Here is a 25,593-nt window from a genome sequence, read left to right as displayed (position 1 = left end):
GAGTGAGTTAATTTAAGTGCTCACAGAGTTTATTAAGCACGTTGCTCGACAAGGCACTGGAGTAGAGAGCGACCCTCTGTAGTCACACATTCGTCAAGAGTGGTGCGCCGCCTACGGACTCCGTCTCTCCTGGTGCCGCTCTCTACTCCAGTGCCTTGTCGAGCAACGTGCTTAATAAACTCTGTAAGTTACACAAGGAACTCCAGACTGATAGGTGGAGTATAACCCACAATAGTGGGGATTTACGGGGGTTTGGAAAAGGGCATAAGGATCCAATTTGTCCTGAGGAATGCCGAAGATTTAATTTTGGATCGGCAGAAACATGTCGACTGTTATGCAGCATGGAGGGGTGGTGAGCACTTAAATTAACTCACTCCACCATCATCCATTTGGTATATAGTTTCTTCACATATATACCTTTTTAATCTGACTGGGGAATCCAGGAATAAAATTATTATAGAGACATCCCTGGGTCAGTTTTTAAACTCACCTTTTCTGCACTAAAGGATCCTGCCTTTTTGTTTGTTTGTATCATTGTTGTACTGTTTACCCCTCCCTATTGCTCCGCCTCTAGCGTTGGTAGGCGCAGAGGCGTCAGTAGCAGCCCGATGATGAAGCATGCCACAACTTGTTGTGGGTGAGGGCAGTTTTCACAAAACATGTGTGCTTTCTTGAAATTACCAACAATTGCCATTTGATTGAGGCCTCTTTATACCCTACCTCCTGTTTTGTGTGTGTACAACTTTTAGAACCTGCTCCTCCCACCAGCCCACATGAAGACATGCGTAACTAGGGTAGAAGCAGGCTCCCATAGCGACAACTCTCAACTGTTGATAGATCAGTTTATCAAATATGAAGAAATTGTTATTGAGGCACCACTCAATCATGAATAAAATCAGATCATTGTGTTTGTAGCAGAAATGATCTGACGTCCAGTGACCGGGGATGTCCCCTTGTGTACCTTTGGAAGAAAGTATAACACCACCAGAAGCACTGGAGATTTATTGCAGAGGAATTGGAATTCATCCTTGGGGAGGAGGCCTTCTGATTTGTAATGGTGCAGTTTCTTTTTTAACTCTTTGCTTTTGGTACCTACTTCCTTGAGACTGGAAATCCTGTAGCAGGTATTGTCACTGAGATGTTTTTGTGCCTCTTCAAGGTATAAAGAACTAGGCCAAAGCACAACATTACCCCCTTTGTCCAATTGATTTATCACCACCTCATTGTTCTTTTTGTAATTTGTTGATTAAAACTGTATATTGCTTGTTGCGATTATGATACCTAAGTCGTTTTAGTGTGCTTTTGTGATGTAGTGACTTTAACTCCTCAATGGCGACATCATTAAAGGTATCAATAGCGTCTCTGGGCATCATAGGGGTAAATGTGGACTGGGGTTTGAAAGGACTGGCAATGGCTTTGGAAAAGTTAATGCCCTCTTCCTGTATGATTTGATGAGTGGACGAAGGCTGTGACATAGATTAAAGTTTATGTAAAGTTCGAATGTAGAAACATCAGATACCATGAGGTTACTACCTGCTTGTGCCGGTGAAAAAGAAGGTACAAAGGCAGCCGTGCTGGTGTGTTTTAATTTAAAGAACTTAATCAATTGTAACTTTCTGATGAATTTGAAAATGTCTATACGAGTCCTGCTATAATTAAAGCTGCTTTCCGGGCAGAAAGTCAGACCCAGGGAGAGAAGTTGAATCTCCGCTTTAGTGAGGGTTAGATCTGTGAGACTGATTATGGTATTGGAGTCTATGTTTGTTTGCGTCTCCAATTGCTCTTCTTTCTGTTGCCTGCATTTTCTCCTTTCGCGTCTCTTGCGGTTTTTTCAGTGCCTTGTTTCTTCGGCAGCCGAGGATCCAGGGTTTGTTGCCGATCTAACCTTACAAAATCCAATTCTGTGGCGAGAGTAGAATTACACAATGCTAGCTCACCACGTCCAATGCCACCTCTGCCGTCTTCTGAATCAGTGCCGCTTTCTAAGGCTGAACTCAGGTCAGATGTCGTAGCCGAGTCCGCCTCCTGCATAGTTGCCGCAACCCCCTGTGTGGCCATATTGGGTTTGCTGATTTGGTGTTTCTTTGCTGAGTCATACCTCCTGACGCAAGTGAAAATCTGACCAGATTCATAATCGACCTTGTCCCGGGCAAATTGGAATGTTTTACGTGTCTTAATTGTTTCTTCAAGTTTATATATATATAATGGCGGAGCTATTTTTCAAGCAATAAATAAAAAATAGCACTTACTTTGGGTCCACTCTTGTTTTGTCTCCTGTGGATGAGAGCACGTTGAAGAGCAAGATTTCTTTATATATATACATACATATATATATATATATATATATATATATATATATATATATATATATATATCGTCCTGCTGTGAAGACTGCACCACCACAGTTACTGAATGTGGGCCTGTCCTGGCTTTGAACTGTTTATTTCTGGGAAATGGAACGTCAGGTTTGGCAATGAAAAAAACAAACTTTGATAAGTCGGGCACATGACATTGAAAATCCCACTGGAGGGCTTTGGACATGATGAAGAAATAATGTGTGGTAATGCAAACCCACTGAAGGGAAACAATTCACGCTACAGAGCCACAAATCCCAACATGCAACAAAACGGAAAACTCACCTGGGAGGCCCACCGGAGGGAAATATTGCTAATTTACATATGGAAGAGTTTTTGTAAAGTCAAAAATCATTCTGTGAACAAGGACTAGGAGGTTTGAAACGCGTTAAGGCAAAGGAGACTATTCACTGCAAATACGTGATTAATTTTAGCGTAAATTAAAAAAGTTTACCTGTAAGAGGAGTGCGTCTTTGTCTGGGGACACTTTTGGAAATTATATATATATATATACATATATATATATGGAGAGAGGGGGAGTAGATATGACTAACTGAAATATATATGCGCACAAATAAACACACTTCCATATCATTTATCAGCAAAAAGTAATGAATTGATACCTTAATTAGGATTACAAAATAATATATTTACACACTTTCATGAGTGTCACTTTGTCAATTAAGGTTCTTAATGAATCAATTTTCTAACTCACAAGACAACTTAACAGGGTCATTCCATTATCTCCAAATACTCTCTGTGGATCACAGATTAGTAGGGGCTCACATGTCTATCAGTGAGGCATGGTTTATAGTTTTCTTTGCAAAGCTGTTGCTTACTGCTACAATTTTGGGACTCCTGCAAGCAAAGAATAAAGCAATACATTCTACTTTAGCTGTATATTTGTCTCAGCATCACTGCTGTCCTCCAAGCACCATCTGAGGCACCCCTTTTGAATATTACAGTATTTTACTGGATACCTATGAAAGGCAAAGTGCAGAGAGAGGCCCTGATGGTGTCCTTCCGGAAGGCCAGTAGGTCTGTGTAGATCCAGTCAAGCCAGATCACAGGTCAGTGAAAATCAGGGTACTCTTATACTACCGCTATCAGTGGCATTTGACACCGTGAACCATAGTGTTGGCCAAGAGAGGTTGCAAGATGGCGGGGCCTTCCTTTTCCAACTTTGTGCGTGTGCTGCACTTTACAGCACACATACAAAGAGGGAAAAGGGTTAAAGTCAGTCTATGCATAGAATTTTGTACTGGAAGGCTACCCTTCCAGTACAAAACCTATGCTAGACTCACGGAGACACCCTTGCACTATGGTGCAAAGGTGTCTCCGTGGCGCATGGCAGCTGATTTTAGCGCCAGGGAGAGGGGAGGAGAGTGCCATATTTCTGTAACAAGGACAGCTCTCTGCCAGATAAAGGCTTCCCAGGATTGATGCAATAACCACCTCACTGCTGGCAGAGGCTGCCTCAATGCCTGGCAGAGGCTGCCTCAATGCTTGTTTACTGATGGAGATCAAAGGTGAGCAAGGCTTGAACGCAGACAGAACACGTCTGATTGATCTTGAGCAGAGGCGAGCAATTGCTTCTTGATCATCATGATTCCTTCTTCTTTAAAATCCCGGATATGTCTGGTCTCTTTAGGTATTCATCAGCGGGCAGCGTTTAGTAAACCAAATGGCTCTTTGAACTCAAAAGAAACTGAGTCGTACCATTATTAAACCACAGAGAATAATCTAACTGCAGGGTTTTATTATTCACTGGCGTGCATTAATGTGATGTTATTGGTTTTAGCTTTTTTCTTTTCAAAAGAAAATCTGTTAACCATTCACCAATTTACTTAAGGTAATGAAAGCATTTGTAATTGTAACTGTAAATGGAATTTATATAGTGCCTACTACCCCTGACGAGGCGTTAAAACTTTTGCGACGAGAAGCACGCTACACCAGAATCCAAGATTAGAGGTTAATAGATTACTATTTTTTTCTTTCCTTTCTGCAATAGTTATGTTAGGTTTGTTTGTTAAGTAGAGTATATAATAGGGCTAGAATGATGGGATGTGGATTTGAGAGAGGAAGTAGTAAGTTGCTTTTGTAAGTAGTAAATGCCTATGAGTTGGGTGACATGGCTAAACAAGCATTTGCAATGCATTAGGTCTCGCATTTACTATAGTTTGAGCTATTGGCATTGTAGATTACAATGCCTTTTATTAATGTGTTGGTTTTTAAAAAAAAGGCATTGTCATTTACAATGCCAATAGCATAAACTCTCGCAAAAGCGAGACCTATTGGCCATGTCAATGCTTGTTCTGGTTAGTCGTAAATCCATTTTCTCACAGATAACGTCATGCAGATCTTCGAGGGGTGTTTGCACACCGGGAACGTGGTCCTGGGGTACCTTATGCGCGGGTGCTGACAAGCCTGGGGTGCCCGCCGGGACCCAGCATCGGTAGGACAAGCAAATCAATTCCAGTGGCCAAGATAGCACGAACAGCAGTGTAAAACACATTCAGGACTGAGACAATTAACTCTTCTGGAAACTTTGCTTTTAAGCACTCTTTTTCTTCGCTCTGGAGACTAGTTAATTTTACTTTCATGTGAAAAATGTTTATCATTTGAATTTGTTATCTTTTCTAAATGCTTCAATTAGTTCTCACTTACAAAACCCTCCCCACTACACTTTGTATTAGTAGTCTTGTTTTAACCCTCCCCACTACACTTTGTATTAGTAGTCTTGTTTTAATGTGTAAATTATTTGTTACCTGAAGTCCGCGAAGCAGTACAAAAAAGAGTTTTCGCCTATAAATTTTGCGGCATTGTGGTAATAAACTCGAATTTACTTTGGTGTAGTAAATGCCTGAATGCATGTTTGGTATTACATTTGCTCGAAATAACCTGCCCCGTATATTTTCACTTGCGTACGACATCCACTCTAAAGGGTTTCCTCTGGTGGGCTACTTAAAATATATGGTGGTAAACGGCTTTATCATTCTGTCCTGTCTTTGGTTGTCACCTCAAAATAACTGTTCAGTACATTTCACTTGTTTGAACCGAGGCTTCCTTAAGCAGTGATGACAGTCGGTACCGGAAAAGCACGGCACAATCTTAACAGTTACGCTTGCCCTTCATATTCTAGTCAATCGAAATCTATGGCGCTGTAAATCCAAGGGTGACCCACTTGTACTAGATGTACTGAGGTTACCATAACGAATAGTAACACCGAATCGGCTAAAAGGGGTGGGTGCGCATGTAGCGGGTGATGGAGGCAGAATGTGACGGGACTGCAGAGCTGTGATGTGAAAAATGGTGGATTTGGCAGGTGTTGGCAGCAGTGTGTGGTGGTCATGCATAGTGGGGTAGGTGAACACTTATTGTAGTGGAGGGTACTGGTTTTGGAAAGCAGCGATTGTGGAGAGTAGTGATGGTGGTGACGTGAACACTAGATACCCCCAATGCACGCCAAGGTCCAAGTCCTAAAGAGATCGGACTGTAACAATTCCCACAACTTTGGCGGGTTAGGCTCACATTGGTAATTGAAGAAAAGATTCCTTTAACAAATAGCAGTCTCTGTATGCACGGTCTGCTCAGGAGACCGCAAAGCAATATATTTGGTCTATTGGAAGTCTTACCGGAATGCTTTTAGAGGGGAAGCGGCAGCCGCCCATGCCTCCCATAGCTCTCTGGTGTTCAAGCACACCTCGCATTTTATCTCTTCATAAAGAGGCCTCGGATCCTGTTAGCCATGAATCAACAGCCCGCTGGAGTGGGAGAGGCCAGCTCGCACAGCTGCAAGGCTGCCATGTTAAACCAGCTGTTACTTCCCACTCGTGTTTAAATAAAGAATGCCCCTAAACCCGCAGCACCTTAAAAACTAGCCGTCTCTGCGTTTCCTCCTTCCAGAGTCCGTGTACTGCACCACGTGTTTGGGGAAAGTGGAAACGTTCAGCTGCAGCACGGCGCTCCTCTTCGCTCCTCCCGGGGCACGGAGCAGATCGTATGACGCCATGACGTGTTTGCTCGTGCTTTTCTCTGCCGAGCCACTTGGACGGCCTCGTCTCGCCTGTTAATGGGTTTCTTGTCTTTATGGGGCCATGTGGTTGGCCCCATAAAGATAAAAAACCTTTTGCGACGAACGCAAAGCAGGCGAGGCCGTCCAAATGGGACGGCACAGAAAGCCAAGCAAAGACGTCACCGACACCTCTTTACCAATGGCTGGCCACCGTTTAGCATAAACGGTGACGCCAGCCAATGGAAAAGAGGGGCGGGGTGCTTAATGCCCCTTACAGAAAATCCCTCAAAACATTAAATCTCGCCGGGCGAGACCGCGCATGCGCGCAGCTACGCCTGGCGAGACCTAAAAAGGAGGGGGAAGTTTGAGAAGAATGTTTGGGAGTTTACAGTAGTCAGAATGGTTTGGGGATGAGTCTGAGAGAGGAGGGATGGGGCAAAGATTGAAAGGAGGTCATATATATATATATATTCAGTGAAAAAACCATAGGTTTCACACACGTTATAGTTAGCTGGACATTTCACTCGTAAAAAACCAGTGAAATTTCCCCGTTATAGTTAGTTAAGCTAACTATAACTCGCGCGCCCGCAATGCACTGCTGATGACGTCACATATTACATCACTCATGACATGGTCAGTGACATCACTCATGACATCACTGATGACATCTCAAATGACATCACTGATGACATCACTGATGACATCATCCAGTGAATGTGTGTTTTTCTGAAAATTAAATATGTTTTATATATCTCAAGGTCGATGGAAGAATAAATGAGTATATAAGTGTCTAAATGGATGATTTGTTTTTGAAAAATTGATTGTATTACTGACTAAGTGTATCTTATTGAATACATGGCTAAGTGAGTAATGTTTAAATGTGTAAATACCTGTATCAGTCTCTCACTTTGTGTATAAGTGGCTGCATGGGTTGGTGAGCAGCAACATGAGTGTCTATATAGGTTATTAGTTGGTTTTTTGAATATCAGTATGAGTGTCTGAGTGTCTGTATGGTTCAGTGGGGGGTATTACGTAGTGCATAAGTGCATGAATGAGTGACTCACTGTTTGTATGTGTTGAAGACAGCATATGTGCAGGACTGTATGGGTGGAAGAGTGTGTGTATGGGTGTGTTAGTGAGTGAATGGCTGTCTCAATAGTGTCTTTATGAGTAACTACATATGTTTTAAACTAGTATATGTGACTATTGGTGTATATAAGTGAGTGTATGTGAGAGTGAGAGATTGAAAGAGTTCCTGTATGAATAAGTATGTGTTTCTATAAGTGATTGTTTAAAAGACTAAGTATGTGTAAGTTTCCGTAGAAGTAAGTGTGGTGGTGTGTGTATAACTGTATATGCGAATAAATGTATGTTTGATTCTTTATTAGCATGAGTAACTATGTGTGTGAGTAACTCTATGGATGAGAGGCATTGTGTTACAGGATGTATAGGTGTATGAGTACATATGATGTGTGAGTACACGAATGAGTGACTGTACAGGACTGTTGGTGAATAAGTGGATGTTTATGTGGATCTTAGAATTATTGAAGAGGTTGTTGTAATTGGTATTGGTATGTCCATTTTTTTGAAAATTTCAGTCTCTATTTTTGAATGTGTGTATCAAAGGTTATATTAGGGTGAGAGGAGGTCTGCCACTCTATCACATGGATGATGTCATCAGTGATGTCATCAGTGATGTCATTTGAGATGTCATCAGTGATGTCATGAGTGATGTCACTGACCATGTCATGAGTGATGTAATATGTGACGTCATCAGCAGTGCATTGCGGGCGCGCGAGTTATAGTTAGCTTAACTAACTATAACGGGGAAATTTCATTGGTTTTTTACGAGTGAAATGTCCAGCTAACTATAACGTGTGTGAAACCTATGGTTTTTTCACTGAATTTGCAAGGTTTTTTAAATGCTAATTCCTAACTATAACGTGTGTGAAACCTATGGTTTTTTCACTGAATTTGCAAGGTTTTTTAAATGCTAATTCCTAACTATAACATGTGTGAAACCTATGGTTTTTTCAGTGAATTTGCAAGGTTTTTTAAATGCTAATTTCTAACTATAACGTGTGTGAAACCCATGGTTTTTTCAGTGAATTTGTATGGTTTTTTAAATGCTAATTCTTAGCTATAACATATGTGATTCCCATATTTTTTTTATTGATTTTTTATGATTTTTTTATTATAAATTCTTATATTAAATGTGTTTTTTTTTTTTAAAAACAAGTTTTTTTTAAACTTTTTATTCTCTTAAAACACTATGGTTTTTTTTCTAAAAAATCTGCAATATTTCAAGTTTTCTCTTTTTTTATTTTACCAAACAGGTAAGATATATTAGTATAACTTTGAAAATATATATATATTTTTTTTTAGTGCGCGTACGGTAAGCGTACGGTTTACGCAATGTCCGTAATTTATCTACTCTGTTTGGGTATAGTTACGCAATTTGTGTAGCCGCGCGTACTGCGCGTGGGGCGCGTAGGCGTGTACGCAACACGCGCACGTTACGCGGAAGTGTTGGGGAGTGACTGTTATGCGCATGCGCGCGAGCGCGTCTTTTTTACGCGCATGCGTACTTTTGCCGTAAGCGCACCGTAAGCGCACCGTAAGCGTAACGTACGCGCACGGTGGGTCATGTGATCATGAAACACAACTTTTGATTGGTTGAAACTACTTTCAGTTCTAGAACTCTCCTACACCACACCCATTCCCCTCATTTCTGCTTGTGATCCCTTAGGAGAAGGAGCTGGGTTGTCTTTGTGATATGATGGCAGAACAGCAGAGCTGAGAGTGAGGCTAGCAGCACTACCTTGAGGCAGAGAAGGAGGAAAGTAAAGACCTCTTTCATATGGGAGTATTTTACTTTTCCAGAGGGCAAGAAAAAGGTAAATGCACCCTTAGTGACTTGTAAGCTGTGTGGCCGTGTACTTTCAAGAGGGAATCCCAACAAGAAGTATTCCTTCGGGAATCACACCATGATGAGACACCTTAAAGATGTACACAGAAGGACACATGCTCGACATACTGAAGGTAACCCTTCAGTAAGTCAACCAAGCACATCCACAGCAGTTCAGCCTGGTCCATCATCTGCAGGGCCGAGTCCATCTTCGGCAGGTCAGGTGAGCCCTTCATCTGTGGTGGGAGCATCTCCTTTTTCTACTCCTCTGGAAACAAACCATCGGTTTGTGAGGGTTGAAATACGGTGCGCCACTTGTCATGATCTAATTTGTCATAGGGAGACCAGTGTTTCCTTAGTGAACAATAAAATAGATCAGCACATTTGTCGTACCGACTAATATTCCCATTCTTTCTTTCCTCTGTCCCTGCATGAACACAACGGCTCTTGTAAGAGCCAACCTTACCTTTCAACTATTTTTTATATATGTTTTTAAAACTTTTTTTTGATTTTTTTTTTACCGTACGCGTACGGTACGCGTAATTCTTTTTTTTTTTTTTTAAAAAACACTAAAAATCAATTATCACATTACAAGGTCCTTGAGAGACTACAATGAAAAACTGAAAATGTGATTGTGGAGAAGTGGAAAAAAGGGCCCATGAAATTTTTGACTTACCATACCCACTCAAAAAAATATTTATTAATTTAAATTTAATTTTAATTGCTTTAAAAATGGTTCTAGTTTTCGAAAATTTTGTATCTCAATCTGAAAAAAAAGAAAAAAGTATTAATATTTAATAAAACATTTTATAATACAGTACACATATTTACATATTTTTCAAAAAAAAAAATTGCCTTTTTTTTGCTGTTTTCAGAATATATTGCATTTCACTATAAATTGTGAAAGCAATTGCATTCATCATTTAACAGCGGGCAAAAAAAAAATTAACAATCTCAAAGATTGTTTTAAAAAAGCCCACAATCTCTTTTTGCATAAACATAACTTTATAGAAATGCATAATATTCTTAAAAAATATCATCTAATATCAATACTTATTTCTTTAAAATACCGTCTGACATTTTTGTTTCAGAAGTATAATCACAAAAATATATCTCAAATAACTCCACAATACATCTGGTTCCATTTCTGAGACCAGCAACATGTGTAACCTGGGTGACTGACTACACTCCAGCAAGGGCAACCAGCCTTAGTGATGCTGAATGTATTTGCATTACTGACTGCAACCTCAAACCCCACTCGGTTGTGAATACTATGCATGATTCCACATGATATGCAGCTGGCTGTGTGCTAAGAGTCTGCTTCTGCATAAAAAAATAGCTCCCCCTTTACATCTAATGCAACTGTGAAATCACCAGAGCAATACGCAATAAATCTCTGCCTGTAATTCCTCTTTGCACACAGAGTCATGTTTTCATATTAGTCAGAAAACGAAATTTCTTTGCCAATTTGAAAGCACACTTACTACTCTTTTTTTTGGCAAGTGATAAACACTTTTACAGACTGACACATTATGAATCCACTTTTCAGATTCTGATAAAAGCACATGTCCAAACTGCTTTTTTCAGACCAGCACCATGTGTAACCTGGGTGACTGACTACACTCCAGCAAGGGCAACCAGCCTTAGTGATGCTGAATGTATTTGCATTACTGACTGAAACCTCAAACCCCACTCGGTTGTGAATACTGTGCATGATTCCACAGGATAAGCAGCTGGGTGTGTGCTAAGAGTCTGCTTCTACACAAAAAAAATGGCTCACCCTTTCCATCTAATGCAAATGTGAAATCTCCAGAGCAATACGCAATAAATCTCTGCCTGTAATTCCTATTTGCACACAGAGTCATGTTTTCACATTAGTCACAAAACGAAATTTCTTTGCCATTTTGAAAGCACACTTACTTTTCTTTTTTTTGGCAAGTGATAAACACTTTTACAGACTGACACATTTTGAATCCACTTTTCAGATTCTTAAAAAAGCACATGTCCAAACTGCTTTTTCAGACCAGCACCATGTGTAACCTGGGTGACTGACTACACTCCAGCAAGGGCAACCAGCCTTAGTGATGCTGAATGTATTTGCATTACTGACTGAAACCTCAAACCCCACTCGGTTGTGAATACTGTGCATGATTCCACAGGATGAGCAGCTGGGTGTGTGCTAAGAGTCTGCTTCTGCACAAAAAAATGGCTCCCCCTTTCCATCTAATGCAACTGTGAAATCACCAGAGCAATACGCAATAAATCTCTGCCTGTAATTCCTCTTTGCACACAGTCATGTTTTCACATTAGTCACAAAACGAAATTTCTTTGCCAATTTGAAAGCACACTTACTACTCTTTTTTTTGGCAAGTGATAAACACTTTTACAGACTGACACATTATGAATCCACTTTTCAGATTCTGATAAAAGCACATGTCCAAACTGCTTTTTTCAGACCAGCACCATGTGTAACCTGGGTGACTGACTACACTCCAGCAAGGGCAACCAGCCTTAGTGATGCTGAATGTATTTGCATTACTGACTGAAACCTCAAACCCCACTCGGTTTTGAATACTGTGCATGATTCCACAGGATAAGCAGCTGGGTGTGTGCTAAGAGTCTGCTTCTACACAAAAAAAATGGCTCACCCTTTCCATCTAATGCAAATGTGAAATCTCCAGAGCAATACGCAATAAATCTCTGCCTGTAATTCCTATTTGCACACAGAGTCATGTTTTCACATTAGTCACAAAACGAAATTTCTTTGCCATTTTGAAAGCACACTTACTTTTCTTTTTTTTGGCAAGTGATAAACACTTTTACAGACTGACACATTTTGAATCCACTTTTCAGATTCTTAAAAAAGCACATGTCCAAACTGCTTTTTCAGACCAGCACCATGTGTAACCTGGGTGACTGACTACACTCCAGCAAGGGCAACCAGCCTTAGTGATGCTGAATGTATTTGCATTACTGACTGAAACCTCAAACCCCACTCGGTTGTGAATACTGTGCATGATTCCACAGGATGAGCAGCTGGGTGTGTGCTAAGAGTCTGCTTCTGCACAAAAAAATGGCTCCCCCTTTCCATCTAATGCAACTGTGAAATCACCAGAGCAATACGCAATAAATCTCTGCCTGTAATTCCTCTTTGCACACAGTCATGTTTTCACATTAGTCACAAAACGAAATTTCTTTGCCAATTTGAAAGCACACTTACTAGTCTTTTTTTTGGCAAGTGATAAGTACTTTTACAGACTGACACATTTTGAATCCACTTTTCAGATTCTTAAAAAAGCACATGTCCAAACTGCTTTTTCAGACCAGCACCATATGTAACCTGGGTGACTCACTACACTCCAGCAAGGGCAACCAGCCTTAGTGATGCTGAATGTATTTGCATTACTGACTGAAACCTCAAACCCCACTCGGTTGTGAATACTGTGCATGATTCCACAGGATAAGCAGCTGGGTGTGTGCTAAGAGTCTGCTTCTGCACAAAAAAATGGCTCCCCCTTTCCATCTAATGTAACTGTGAAATCACCAGAGCAATACGCAATAAATCTCTGCCTGTAATTCCTCTTTGCACACAGAGTCATGTTTTCATATTAGTCACAAAACGAAATTTCTTTGCCAATTTGAAAGCACACTTACTACTCTTTTTTTTGGCAAGTGATAAACACTTTTACAGACTGACACATTTTGAATCCACTTTTTAGATTCTTAAAAAAGCACATGTCCAAACTGCTTTTTCAGACCAGCACCATGTGTAACCTGGGTGACTGACTACACTCCAGCAAGGGCAACCAGCCTTAGTGATGCTAAATGTATTTGCATTACTGACTGAAACCTCAAACCCCACTCGGTTGTGAATACTGTGCATTATACCAGAGGATAAGCAGCTGGGTGTGTGCTAAGAGTCTGCTTCTACACAAAAAAAATGGCTCACCCTTTCCATCTAATGCAACTGTGAAATCACCAGAGCAATACGCAATAAATCTCTGCCTGTAATTCCTCTTTGCACACAGAGTCATGTTTTCATATTAGTCACAAAACGAAATTTCTTTGCCAATTTGAAAGCACACTTACTACTCTTTTTTTTGGCAAGTGATAAACACTTTTACAGACTGACACATTTTGAATCCACTTTTCAGATTCATAAAAAAGCACATGTCCAAACTGCTTTTTCAGACCAGCACCATGTGTAACCTGGGTGACTGACTACACTCCAGCAAGGGCAACCAGCCTTACTGATGCTGTATGTATTTGCATTACTGACTGAAACCTCAAACCCCACTCGGTTGTGAATACTGTGCATGATTCCAGAGGATAAGCAGCTGGGTGTGTGCTAAGAGTCTGCTTCTACACAAAAAAAATGGCTCCCCCTTTCCATCTAATGCAACTGTGAAATCACCAGAGCAATACGCAATAAATCTCTGCCTGTAATTCCTCTTTGCACACAGAGTCATGTTTTCACATTAGTCACAAAACGAAATTTCTTTGCCAATTTGAAAGCACACTTACTTTTCTTTTTTTTGGCAAGTGATAAACACTTTTACAGACTGACACATCTTGAATCCACTTTTCAGATTCTGAAAACAGCACATGTCCAAACTGCTTTTTCAAACCAGCACCATTTGTAACCTGGGTGACTGCCTACACTCCAGCAAGGGCAACCAGCCTTACTGATGCTGTATGTATTTGCATTACTGAGTGCAACCTGAAACCCTTAAAGTATTCCTTATTTTTACCAGTACACCTTAATTTATCGTGAAAACATAGTCCATATTATTTTACATGTTCCTCACATTTAAATTTCTCCCAAAACAGAAAATGATAAACACAACTTCAACAAAAGGAATTCCATTTCTATTATTCATTTCTTAATTTACCATATACATCCCCTCTCAAACTCTAAACTCACCTTTAAAATTAGTTAGTTGTGAAAGAAATGTGGCACTCAAACAGCAGATTATCAGAGCCAGGATCTCTGTTCTTTACACCTCTCTCCTCTCAGCAGAACCAGATAATGGCAAACTTTCCCTTTCTTTTTCCACACATATACATGTTAATTTCAAATCTCAGTGCTTCCCCCTTTTTTTCAAATGTAATCACACATTTCTATTGGTTGAAAACCCAACCCTTTTCCAAAAGTACCCTTCCCCCAACTTGACTTCTGCCTAGTACCCTTCCCCCAACTTGACTTCTGCCTGTTACCATAGCAACAGCTCATGGAACACTGCTGTGTGGAGTTAGGTCAGAAGTTCACCAAACAATGTTTCAATTCCACAGAGCAAGAGTGCTTGACTTTTCAAACCTAACAGCAAATCCATAGTACTGTTCTTTGGTAACACATTTTTCTGTACCAATACAAAACATGCTTCTATTAATTTACACATACAGCCTAGTTTTTATTCTAGAATGGTATGAAACAGCCAATCAGTTCTTTTTTTTATAAAAAAAATATGTATGCCTCCATTTCCAAACGGTCTTTCATTTCTTTTTACCATTCTACTGAATTTCACCTCCTGAGTGCATCCATTTCTCCTTTGAAGATGTTCACAGTGTGGATTGTAGGGCACAGCTATGTCTTCTGGAGTGAAAAGTATGCAGAGAAAACAGATATGGTGAGAGACCTTGCTTTGCCAAATGTAGACATTAAATGGATTGGTCAGAGAGGGTTAAAGTGGCACCAATTGATGCAATTGGTGAAATCCTTCATGCAAATCCAACACCCGGACCTCATAATAGTGCACTGTGGTGGCAATGACCTAGGCACTTTGACTGGGGTAGGTCTGGAAATGCTTATGAAGGACACCTTTGCACAACTGTTTTCACTTTTCCCTAAAACTGCCTTTGTCTTTTCTAACATATGCCAAAGGCAAAAATGGAACTGGTCCAATCATTTTTGTCCGCAGATTGACAAAGCAAGAAAGCACGTCAACAAATCTGTTTCTGCTTTCCTCAGAGACTATGGTATGGGTTCCATTTACCACAACAACTTGCGTTACGACATGCAAGACATTTATAGAGGAGATGGTGTGCACTTCAATGATGAAGGGAACAGAGTCTTCCTCTTGAACCTTAGACTCTGCATCGGTACTTACTTGTAGGTACCACTAAAAAATCAAATCACTTCATAAACACAACGGCTCTTTTTAGAGCCCCCTAATATCTAAACTCTTAAATCTGAATTTCATTTTTTTTTTTTTTTTTTCTACCGTACGCGTACGTTGAGCTTACCGTACGCGTACCCCGCGATTTTTTTTAAAATCAATAAATGTTTTCTTTGTACTTTTCTGTCCTTCTTTGACCCCTTTACAAATGTTAGGGGGTCTGTAACTCTCTCCCTTGCCCCCTTTTCAAGATATCACCCTTTTTTTTTCTGAGTGAAACACACGAAATGGCGGCCGCCGCTTCCTGGTTTCGACCGATTCGAATGTTTACTAAGATCTAACAGCCAATCAGAATCGCGCTCGCGCACGCCACCGTACGCGTACGGTAAGCGCACCGTAAGCGCACCGTAAGCTGGCTCAGATATATATATTGATTTAAAGGCTATTTTCTCTGAATCTACTGAACAGATTTACACCAAACCTACGAAAGGCACTTCCTTGACCTGAGGACTACCTCTCTGCCAAATTTCAAGTAATTCTGTTCAGCCGTTCGGGCTGTAGCTGTGTCTAAAGGTCCTATGGAAAAATGCATGGGAAAAACGCGTTTTGGGACCCCCCTTTTATCTCAGCCCCCGCTTGACGAATCCCCCCGAGACTTTCAGGGTAGGAGCGGAGCGTAGCGCCCCACCTATTTTGAAAAATTCACGAGGATTCGTCGACCAGCGCCAAAGTTATTCCAAATAGAATGTTGCGGATTTCCTATGGAAACGTGGTCCTAACTATAACTACCTACTGGCGACCGCCAGTAGGTAATATTCACTTAAAAAACCATAGGTTTCACACATGTTATAGTTAGGTGGATATTTCACTCGTAAAAAACCAATGAAATTCCCCAGTTATAATTAGTTGAGATAACTATAACTCGTGCGCCCGCAATCCTCTGCTCATGACGTCACATATTACATCACTCATGACATGGTCAGTGGCATCACTCATGACATACTGATGACATCATCCTTGTGATAGAGTGGCGGTCGCGCGAGTTATAGTTATCTCAACTAATTATAACGGGGGAATTTCATTGGTTTTTTACGAGTGAAATATCCACCTAACTATAACATGTGTGAAACTTATGGTTTTTTAAGTGAATTTGCAAGGTTTTTTAAATGCTAATTCCTAACTATAACGTGTGTGAAACCTATGGTTTTTTCAGTGAATTTGTATGGTTTTTCAAATGCTAAGTTATGTATGTATTATTATTTTTTTTATACATTTATTTTTCAATAAACGACGTATTAAAAAAATTTTTGATGGTTTTTCATGGTGCGCGCACGGTGCGCGCACCCCCGCGATTTAAAAAAAAAATAATGTAAATGTTTTTTTCTGCCTTCGGGATCCTTCAGGGACCCCCTGACCAAGGCTAGGGGGTCAGGAACACTCTACCCTGCCCCCTTTTCACGTTCGCCACCTTCCTTTTCCACTCTCGCACTGAAAACAAACAAAATGGCGGCCGACACTTCCTGATTTCGACCGATTCGAACGTTGACTGACATGTAACAACCAATCAGAATTACGCTCGCGCACGTAAGGGTGCGCGCACGGTGCGCGGCTATAGATATGTATGTGCTTTTTACTGCAATTTTCTCTGGAACTACTGAACACATTAACTCCATATATGCAAAAGGCACATCCCTGACCTGAGGACTACCTCTCTGCCAAATTTCAAGTAATTCTGTTCAGTCGTTCGGGCTGTACCTTCGACTAAAGGTCCTATGGGAAAATGCATGGGGAAAACGCGTTTTGGGACCCCCCTTTTTTCTCGCCCCCGCTTGACGAATCCCCCCGAGACTTTCAGGGTAGGAGCTGAGCGGAGCGCCCCATTAGTTTTGAAAAATTCGCGAAGATTCGTCAACCGGCGCCAAAGTTATTCAAAATAGAATTTTGAGATTTCCTATGGAAACACGGTCCTAACTATAACTATCTACTGGCGACCGCCAGTAGATAATATAGAGACACAGATATAAAAAAACTGAAATTAACTTTTAAATACACAAATTCACATGGCACTTGGCAAGGTTGTATTGGCTGGAAAAAAACACTATATAAATACCCATATGAGCACAGCAGCAGTAATATTTACATGATATATTGTGCTAAGTTATCTTGTGGAGAAGTATGCACATTTTTTCATGACACTTCTCAGAGTTTCAGTAGCAGGCATGGACTCTTTTATATATGCACCTATATGTCCACAGAAGTAGCAATTATGTAATATTTACTTTTTTCTCCATATATGAATGTATCTGCTAACAGGGAGCATTCCATTTACAAAAGAGTTTGGGCTTTGTTACCTGGAACAAACTAAAATACACTTAAGCAAGAAAATGCTCCTCTTCTGATTCCTGGATAAACGCACTGCTGTTTCCACTCACCATCAAGTGCATTTTACTGCAACATAAATGCATCGGGGCATTTCCAGCTCTGATAATATTCCTTAAGTTAAGCTGGTGCTTTCAGCTTGCCTACCATAATATATTATTTTGCTCTGTACAGTACTGATGAACGTGGAGCCACACAAGGAATGTTCAACCGAAATGCATGTCAACATTTTTAAATAGTCGCTGTTGTATATAATGTTTTTGTGGTTGTGGGGTGGTAGGGTTTTTTGTGGTTTTGTTATTTTCGTAAATTCTACTTATATATTATCAGATATGATAACATTAAAAAAACATTTTTTAACGGCAATTTTGGAATTAGGTTTTGTTTGTGATGGTACATAAAATAAAATTGTGTATGCATATGTTAAGTAATGCAGTACAGATTGTGTGTTTGTTATTGTATATTGCTTGCTGGTGGTAAGAGTTTTTCTGGTTTCTGTCTGGCTCCTTATGTTATTATCGGGAATTGATTTGGGATAAGTATGCATGAATACAGTTACGTAAAATATAATGTGTGAACCACAAAACAGCTTCTCTCTCAATCCTATGTGGTTTTTACACTCATGCGGCGACAGGAGTAAGTTTTTTTTTACTAGGTGGCAGCATTTTAGGATAAAAATCTGCAGCATGAGCATCAAACCATTCTAGCAGTGTCATCTTACACCTTTAATCCTCTTGAAAAGTTGGTGTTGGTTTCAACCGCCCTGTCCTTTCCCCTTATGTCAAATCTTCCACACGTGGAGTCTTTAACAGGATTCACAGATTCCATCAACTGTATGAAAATGTATCTTATCTGAATATTCTGAACATCTCACAGATTTTTAGGATATCTAGTGGATCAAATACATTTTCATACACTTAATGTAAATCGAAATCATTTACCTACTGAGTGATTATGCTGAATATCTGGATTGGGTCTGGTCTTCCTGGATGCGACCTGCATTACAGAGCTAATAATCATGGGAGTCAGTAAAGTTATGGGAGTCATCCTGGACACTGCAGTTCATCAGCATATAGATGATATACAATTGCACCTCCAAAACAAGCCAGGACATATCACAGGGTACGGCACAACATGAAATGGGACGCACAAAACACAGGTATTTTGTTCTTGACATTTGTTCCCTCTCTGGAAATGGATAATGGCATTCACAATAAATGGAATCCGGTTCCAGAAAATTTCAAATGCAAAATTCCCTGGGGTTCCGATTGAAGTTGAACCTGCCTTTATTTGCAAAGCAGAAACATTAAAGCCCAGATTGACTATGATTTTGCGTCAGGGTTGCATCACTTTTGTGGCGCAGCCCTAATGCAAAATCCTTTTTGTCATTTACAAAGCCTGCAGTGTATAGTGCTGCTTTGTGTTACTTTGCATCAAGTAAGTGTTACCTGGGTGGATCATGGGCGTTCGCATTCATTCACCCATGTATTTTGACACACACCTAGATTTACAAAGATTTGGAAATCTGTGTTTGCACCACAATGGAGCGTCTACCCAATGGAGGCGTAACAAGAAGGAATATCTTTATTTCTCCTTGCTACTTCATCATTCCATCTGTCCTAGATTCTGAAATACACAATATACAATACACATAAAAAGAGGAATATGCCTCTAATGGTTGTTTTTGTGCAACAAGGTGTTTCTTCTTTCACAAAACCAAACCTGCCCGTAACACGGGCACCCTTGCACAATTGCAAGGGTGCCTTCATTGGCGCTAGGTAGCACACAGTGTGCCAGCGCAAGGAGAAAGCAGAAATGTGATATCTTTATAAATATCGAGTATTTCTGCTCTCTCCTTTTCATGCAACACAGCAAGTTCTCTTGCTGCGCTGCAATGTATGAATCAATTAGACCTCAGTGGAGTTTGCGGAGTACTGCTCTGCAGAACTCCGTGAAGTGCTAAAAAAACTCGTTGCACCGAGCGCACTGATTTTTAGCACCGGGAGTTTTTTCCCACACTGTAAAATCAGCATGAATGGCGCTACGTGTCGTGCCAGAGGGCGCTGCTTGTTTCTGACACTTGAGTAGATATTCCACTTGAGTGGCAGATTTCTGAACCAGGATTGCAAAATCTCGCTGGGAAGAGGTCAAGCGTATGATTTTTCTTGCTCGTGCTAGCCAACTTAACGTGGTGAGCTGCGAGCAAGAAAACACAGCTCCGCATCACAGAATTTTGCAGTACTCCGCATGGAGTATGCAAAACATTGCAAACTCTGCCGGGGGAGCGGACTTCTTCACCCACCCCTAGAAATAATTGTGAATTTGCATCTAAGGGACAGATTCACATGGCTTATTTTGCTAGTCGTTGTGTCCCAGGAGAAAGACAAGCTGACTTGGGCACCTGATCCACAAAATGTCTTCCTTGACTTAGCAACTCTTTCTTTTCGAACTCCATGAGTAAGTCAATTTCTAAGCTTATGGCAAGACACTACTCAGAGAATGAGGCGGGGAACTTCAGGAGTAAGCAATGTGAACTGGCCCTGCAAAATAAGGAGTAATTTGCACATTAGACAGGAGTAAGACAAAAATACTCGGAAAATGAGATCTAGAAATGCAGTAGTAATTCACCCTAAGACACAACTCACAGAAAAGGTTTGAAAATTGGGCATACCTCCATTCTCTATGAAACATAAGGCATTTCTTCAGACCACTAAAGTGCAGTATTACAAGAGTTATTAATACCCAAAGTGGACACAAGAAGGGCTGTGTAATGCTATTGGCACTTGTGCCATTTTTATACCCATGAAGTGCTATTGGCTGTATGCGGTGTCACCCACGCAACTCTAGCGTTTCCATCCCAGGCTGGAACCCGCAAAATGTCGCCTGATTTACTAGGACCACAATCTGTATTTTCTTTGAAACTTGAGTGCCAACAGAACATAGCACCCAGTCTCAGTATTTAAGAAACAAGTGTCACGGATGTGATCAATCTAAGACAACGTTTTTTGTCTGCTTTTTGTACTCTCGCGCATATTTTATAATCTATGTCGCATGATATGTTTGTATTTTTTAAATGAAATGTTATGAATTTGAATTGTTTTTCCTATCCCATGACAGTGTCATTTTTTGTGTAGCATTGTGTGCTCTAGATTGAATAAAATCTTTTAAAATTTGTTGCCATTAGTCTTGCATTTACTAGTAGCTTTGGGTATACAGATTTATTCTCCTATCTTGACTGGAATGAATTGGATTGAGTGATATGGTGGAAGACTCTTTCTGGATATAATATATATGGTTGGCTGCATAGTGGAGTCCAAAGGAAACCTTTGTGATTATACCCGCAAAATGTGACAGTATGTTTAGGAAAACTCCGGTTTACATGAACGCATTATTAACTGCTCTAAGAGCTGATTTCCCCCCATAAAGATCATTCGGATGCTGAAACTCTTTCGTTCCCTGACACAAAAGTCAGAGAGAGAAAATATCCCAACAACTTCTTCATCAGGGTGAGCCCTAAAAACCATACTAAACAGCCTTGCCCAGCACCACAACATCAGGCGAATCAGAAAGAGACCAAAAACACTCTTTGTGAAACTCAGTATGTGTGTATTTGTACATGCTCAACTAAGCTAAGTAGGAGGTAGGTTTTTAGAATGTGAGCAAAGTTCTGCATAGTTCCCAATTTCTGGCCGTGCGTAGCTCACACAGTGTCACACTTTCTCTTGGCTCAGACTCCAGCATAGACTTTTTTCTCACAAGTGTCAAAATGGAAACCCTGACACACCAGTAACTTGCGTGTAACATGCCAATGTTTTGTGCCTGAGCTTTCTTCAGCATTTCCTCACAAGTGACCCGTCACTCAACTCTTGTATCGAACTAGACTTCCATAGGAAAGCATTCCAAACACCGAAAGTGTGCTGCACTGTTAACTCACGAGTATTTAACGTGCTAGTGCATACCTTGCACAGTTTTTACTTGTCAGTAACAAAAACATTGCACAAATCCTGATATTAGCGTGGATGGCCAACCCATGTATATAGAAAAAACTGACTTTTTGAAGAAAAACTCAAAATGGATGAGTGGAATGCTTGAATTAATATCAGCTGGAGCCTGTTATATCGTTATATTTTTTGCTCACTATTGAGAACAACCTCATATCATCCTTATAGGGGCATTCCAGCCCTCGCTGCCAGGCCAGCCGCCTCCAGACAGGAACACCTGCAACGCCAGAGCAGGTTCTGTCCACTCATACCGCGTGGGTGGTGCATACCTGGAGTCCTGTGGCAGTGTTCACATGGGACCCAGGTCTGGGCATACCTGTTGCCCACAGGGCATCAACAGCAACAAACAACAAGGTGATGGATGGAATGTTTGAATTAATCTCAGGCACCGGCGATCGCGCAGGACATCTTTCAGAGCATCGTTTTCAGCCCACTATGCCACTCAGGGGCGTAACACAGGCCCCCGCAGCCCCTGCAGTGCAGGGGGGCAAGCTCCAGGGGGCCCCCTCAGCAGATCGTTTTGCACAGAATTACCAACCTTTCCAGCCCATGCCAATTCAATAAATGGCCTCGAGGTGTCGCTGTGCTATGCACTGTATCCGACGTTGTGAAACCTAATCCTGTGGTCTGGATATAAACACCGAGGTGAAAGCAGATGGGAAACAGGCCATAGGTTTCACACACCACTTAACCTCTTCGGGGTTACTGATTTTGCAACCATTACTAGTCACCCCCGTTCAATATTTGAGATAGTTTACTCCTCAGCCATTTCCAATGTATCATAGTAGATAACTTGCATTTTTGCTTTCTGGTTTATCTCTGCTTAACGGAGAGAGGTTTTTAAAGGTGATTTAAAAATATGAAGGAAATGCATTTTCATAACGATAGTAGTGTAACCAAAGCAGCCAGCCCTGGGTGGACTTGAACCACCCACCTTTCGGTTAACAGCCGAACGTGCTAACCGATTGCGCCACCGATACTACATCAGTGACTTTTTCACTATTACATCCTGTGAGAAAGAAATAGGGTTCTTTGAGTGTCGTGGTGTCAAGGTGTTTTGGAGTTGCTGTGGACCGTGTTAGATCAAAATGCGGTATAGTTAAACAATAATATTTGAGAATAAAGGCCCACTTTGTTGGCTTTGTCATTGCTGATACAAGTTAGGGGGGGAGGTCACTGGAATGTAAAGAATTAATGAACGCAGCTCAACTCTTTAACAATACCAAATGCCTCACTTCAGTGCTGATTGGTGCACAGGGATGTCTTGCTCCAGATATGTACGTGTCGCCTCCTGTTCGGGATGCTGCAAAAGCGCTCCCTCGTAAGTGATCTTATGTTTGTTGAGTCCGGGAGGTGATTGGTGTTGGGATAAAAAATGCAAATAGGCAACACATAATACACCTTTTATTTAGAATCTTTCCTGTGCTCAAACACCTGCAGGGAGAACAAATATATCACAATGTATGACCCCAATGAAAGATTGTTAGTAATGCATACACGGTAAATTCGTGTTGAAACCAAAATGTGTGCATATTTTTGTACTTGTAGTTTGCAATAATTGCTAAGGTTTCACAATGCAGACTATTTTGAAAAGTGGCTCCTTCCTACTTATCAAGTAGCGATGGGTGTGAGAAACACTCAGCCCTTCTATACAGTCCCTGCTCCCCTAATTGCACCCTGAATTCAATCATCCGAAGGCACTTCCATAGTGTACTCTGGCAGACATGAGTGAGATAAGCTACAGGCAATGCCTTTCTATGGCAGACATTAGGCTGAAATCTACAAGTCAACAAAGGGCAAAGCAAATTCATCTGTCAGGTCTGGTGAAATGCAAATGTGCAGTAATCATGATCCAACATATGTATTCAAGTATAGAGGAATGCCCAATGACGAATCAAAACACTCCCTGGCTCTTTGAATCAAACTAATGTTATCTCTGTGGGCGAAGGGCGCAAAAGGAAATAGACTCATTTCAAAAGACCCCAAAGCTGCAAGCAGTGGATGCCAGGTTTTTTCGGCTGCATTTCTCAAGGCTCAAAAACCTATATTACAAATGGAAATACAAAGAATCCCAAACTCGATATTACCCAAGTTACCAAATTGGTGCAACATAATAATCTTAAAATGATAATAGGGAGTGTCAAAAGTTAACAGGATGTATTGGATCTATATAAATTGAGTACACATGTCGATTAAACGGTGGAAAGTAAAATTTTGACAAAGCCTTGATAGCACTTCACACTTGTATGGAACACGCAGTACACATAGAGAACATGTACATGAGGGCAAATATTTCAGCACTACAAACTAGTAGGCGCATGAAATAAATAAGATACATGTTCAGCTGGAAATTGATCAGGCAGACATGGACACAGCAGAGACGACATTACCACATAAAATTCATTTTACCGTGTGTACACTTCCAATAATTAAGGAAAGTACATGAAACTGAAGTATGCTTTATTGTTCGGGTATCAGATACAGTGCTAATGCATGTTTGACTATATGGGAAAGGGAGGAAACGTGTTAATATTCACGGCACCCCACGCAGTTATTCCATACAGAAAATTAGAAACAGGTATGTTCACAAGTAAAAGAACATGATTTATTTTAGTTCAGAACTTCTATTGTTTTAGAACTGCTATAAAGAGTGACACTTTGCCTTAAAATCCCAACGTACAAGAAAAAACCATGGGTGACACATCTTTCTCTGTTCAAGCAGCCAAACTATGGAACTCTTTACCCCCAACATAAGATCCACGGATAATCACCTTATCTTCAGAAAACTACTGAAGAATTGGCTCTTCCCCACATAACCGCCATACGCAAACAGAAAAATACAGCATATCCCTCTGTATATAAACATTTATTTCGGACAATAGATATGTACCTATATATGTGTATTGCTTTTTATAAACCAGTGGCGTAACACAGGTCCCCGCAGCCCCCGCTGTGCGGGGGAGCCCCGAGCTGCAGGGGGCCCCCTTGGCACAGTACTCGGTCCTGAGAGCTCTGGATTAAATCCAGAGCGGGGCCCCTCCATGTACTTTGCAGGGGGGCCCCCTCAACTTTCGTTACGCCACTGATGCCACTCTCGACAGACACCAGTCAAATACAAGTCAGTCTTGGTCCTGCTCGAATAGCACCAGTCCAGACAGAGCTGCCAAGCCACATCACCTCTGATTGGGAACAAAAGCAACCCCTGCACGTCAGTTTCCCTTCATATAAAATATAAAGCACTTAATCATATCCTAAACCCAATTACTAAGTTCTATATAAAAAGCTAAACATATGAATTAAGAATCACATCGATGAGAGTACGTGGCCAACAAAAAGGCTTCCTACAATGCGGATTACAAAGAAAATTGTATGCAACCTGGAACCGAAAGAGGAATAACCCAATACGATGAATGATAATTTACCTTAATTTCTGGGACAGTGATCCGAGATTCTGGATTTTTATCGAGCATGTGCGTGATCAGATCCTTCAAATCATCGGAGATGTCAGGCCTAAAGAAGCAAAACACAAGATGCACTGTCACCTTTTCAGAAGCTCATTCTGTCAACATGGATCCCTAAGCATTTTCTTATTGTATTCTGTTGGTGCCTTTGTTCCTTCCAGGGTTTTTATTTTTTTAGCCATCAAGGCTAAAGACAATTGAGGCATTTTAGTAATGAATTACCAAAGTAGCTAAATTATTAGATGTAAAATCTTTTATGTCTTATTGGAATGTTTGGAGCTCCATTGAAGACAATGGTGTGTTCCCTGCTTCTACGGCCAGTAAAGGCCCGCAGAGCAACATACCAATGTTTTACAGAG

General features: G+C 40.8%; 1 protein-coding gene across 2 annotated transcripts in view; it reads right to left on the bottom strand.

The window, feature by feature from the left end:
• CAMKK2 (calcium/calmodulin dependent protein kinase kinase 2) overlaps nucleotides 1-25,593 on the bottom strand; it is a 378,393-nt gene that overhangs the window by 48,893 nt on the left and 303,907 nt on the right. For both annotated transcript variants that reach the window (XM_085636376.1, XM_085636375.1), the window contains exon 13: nucleotides 25,196-25,283. In XM_085636376.1, coding sequence (XP_085492502.1) covers nucleotides 25,196-25,283 — 88 coding nt within the window. The remainder of the gene's footprint in view (nucleotides 1-25,195; nucleotides 25,284-25,593) is intronic.

Source organism: Triturus cristatus, chromosome 11 (assembly GCF_964204655.1).
Source record: "Triturus cristatus chromosome 11, aTriCri1.1, whole genome shotgun sequence".
Classification (NCBI taxonomy): Eukaryota; Metazoa; Chordata; class Amphibia; order Caudata; family Salamandridae; genus Triturus; species Triturus cristatus.
Note: the sequence above shows the minus strand (reverse complement) of the source record. Positions and strands in the feature narration are given on the sequence as shown.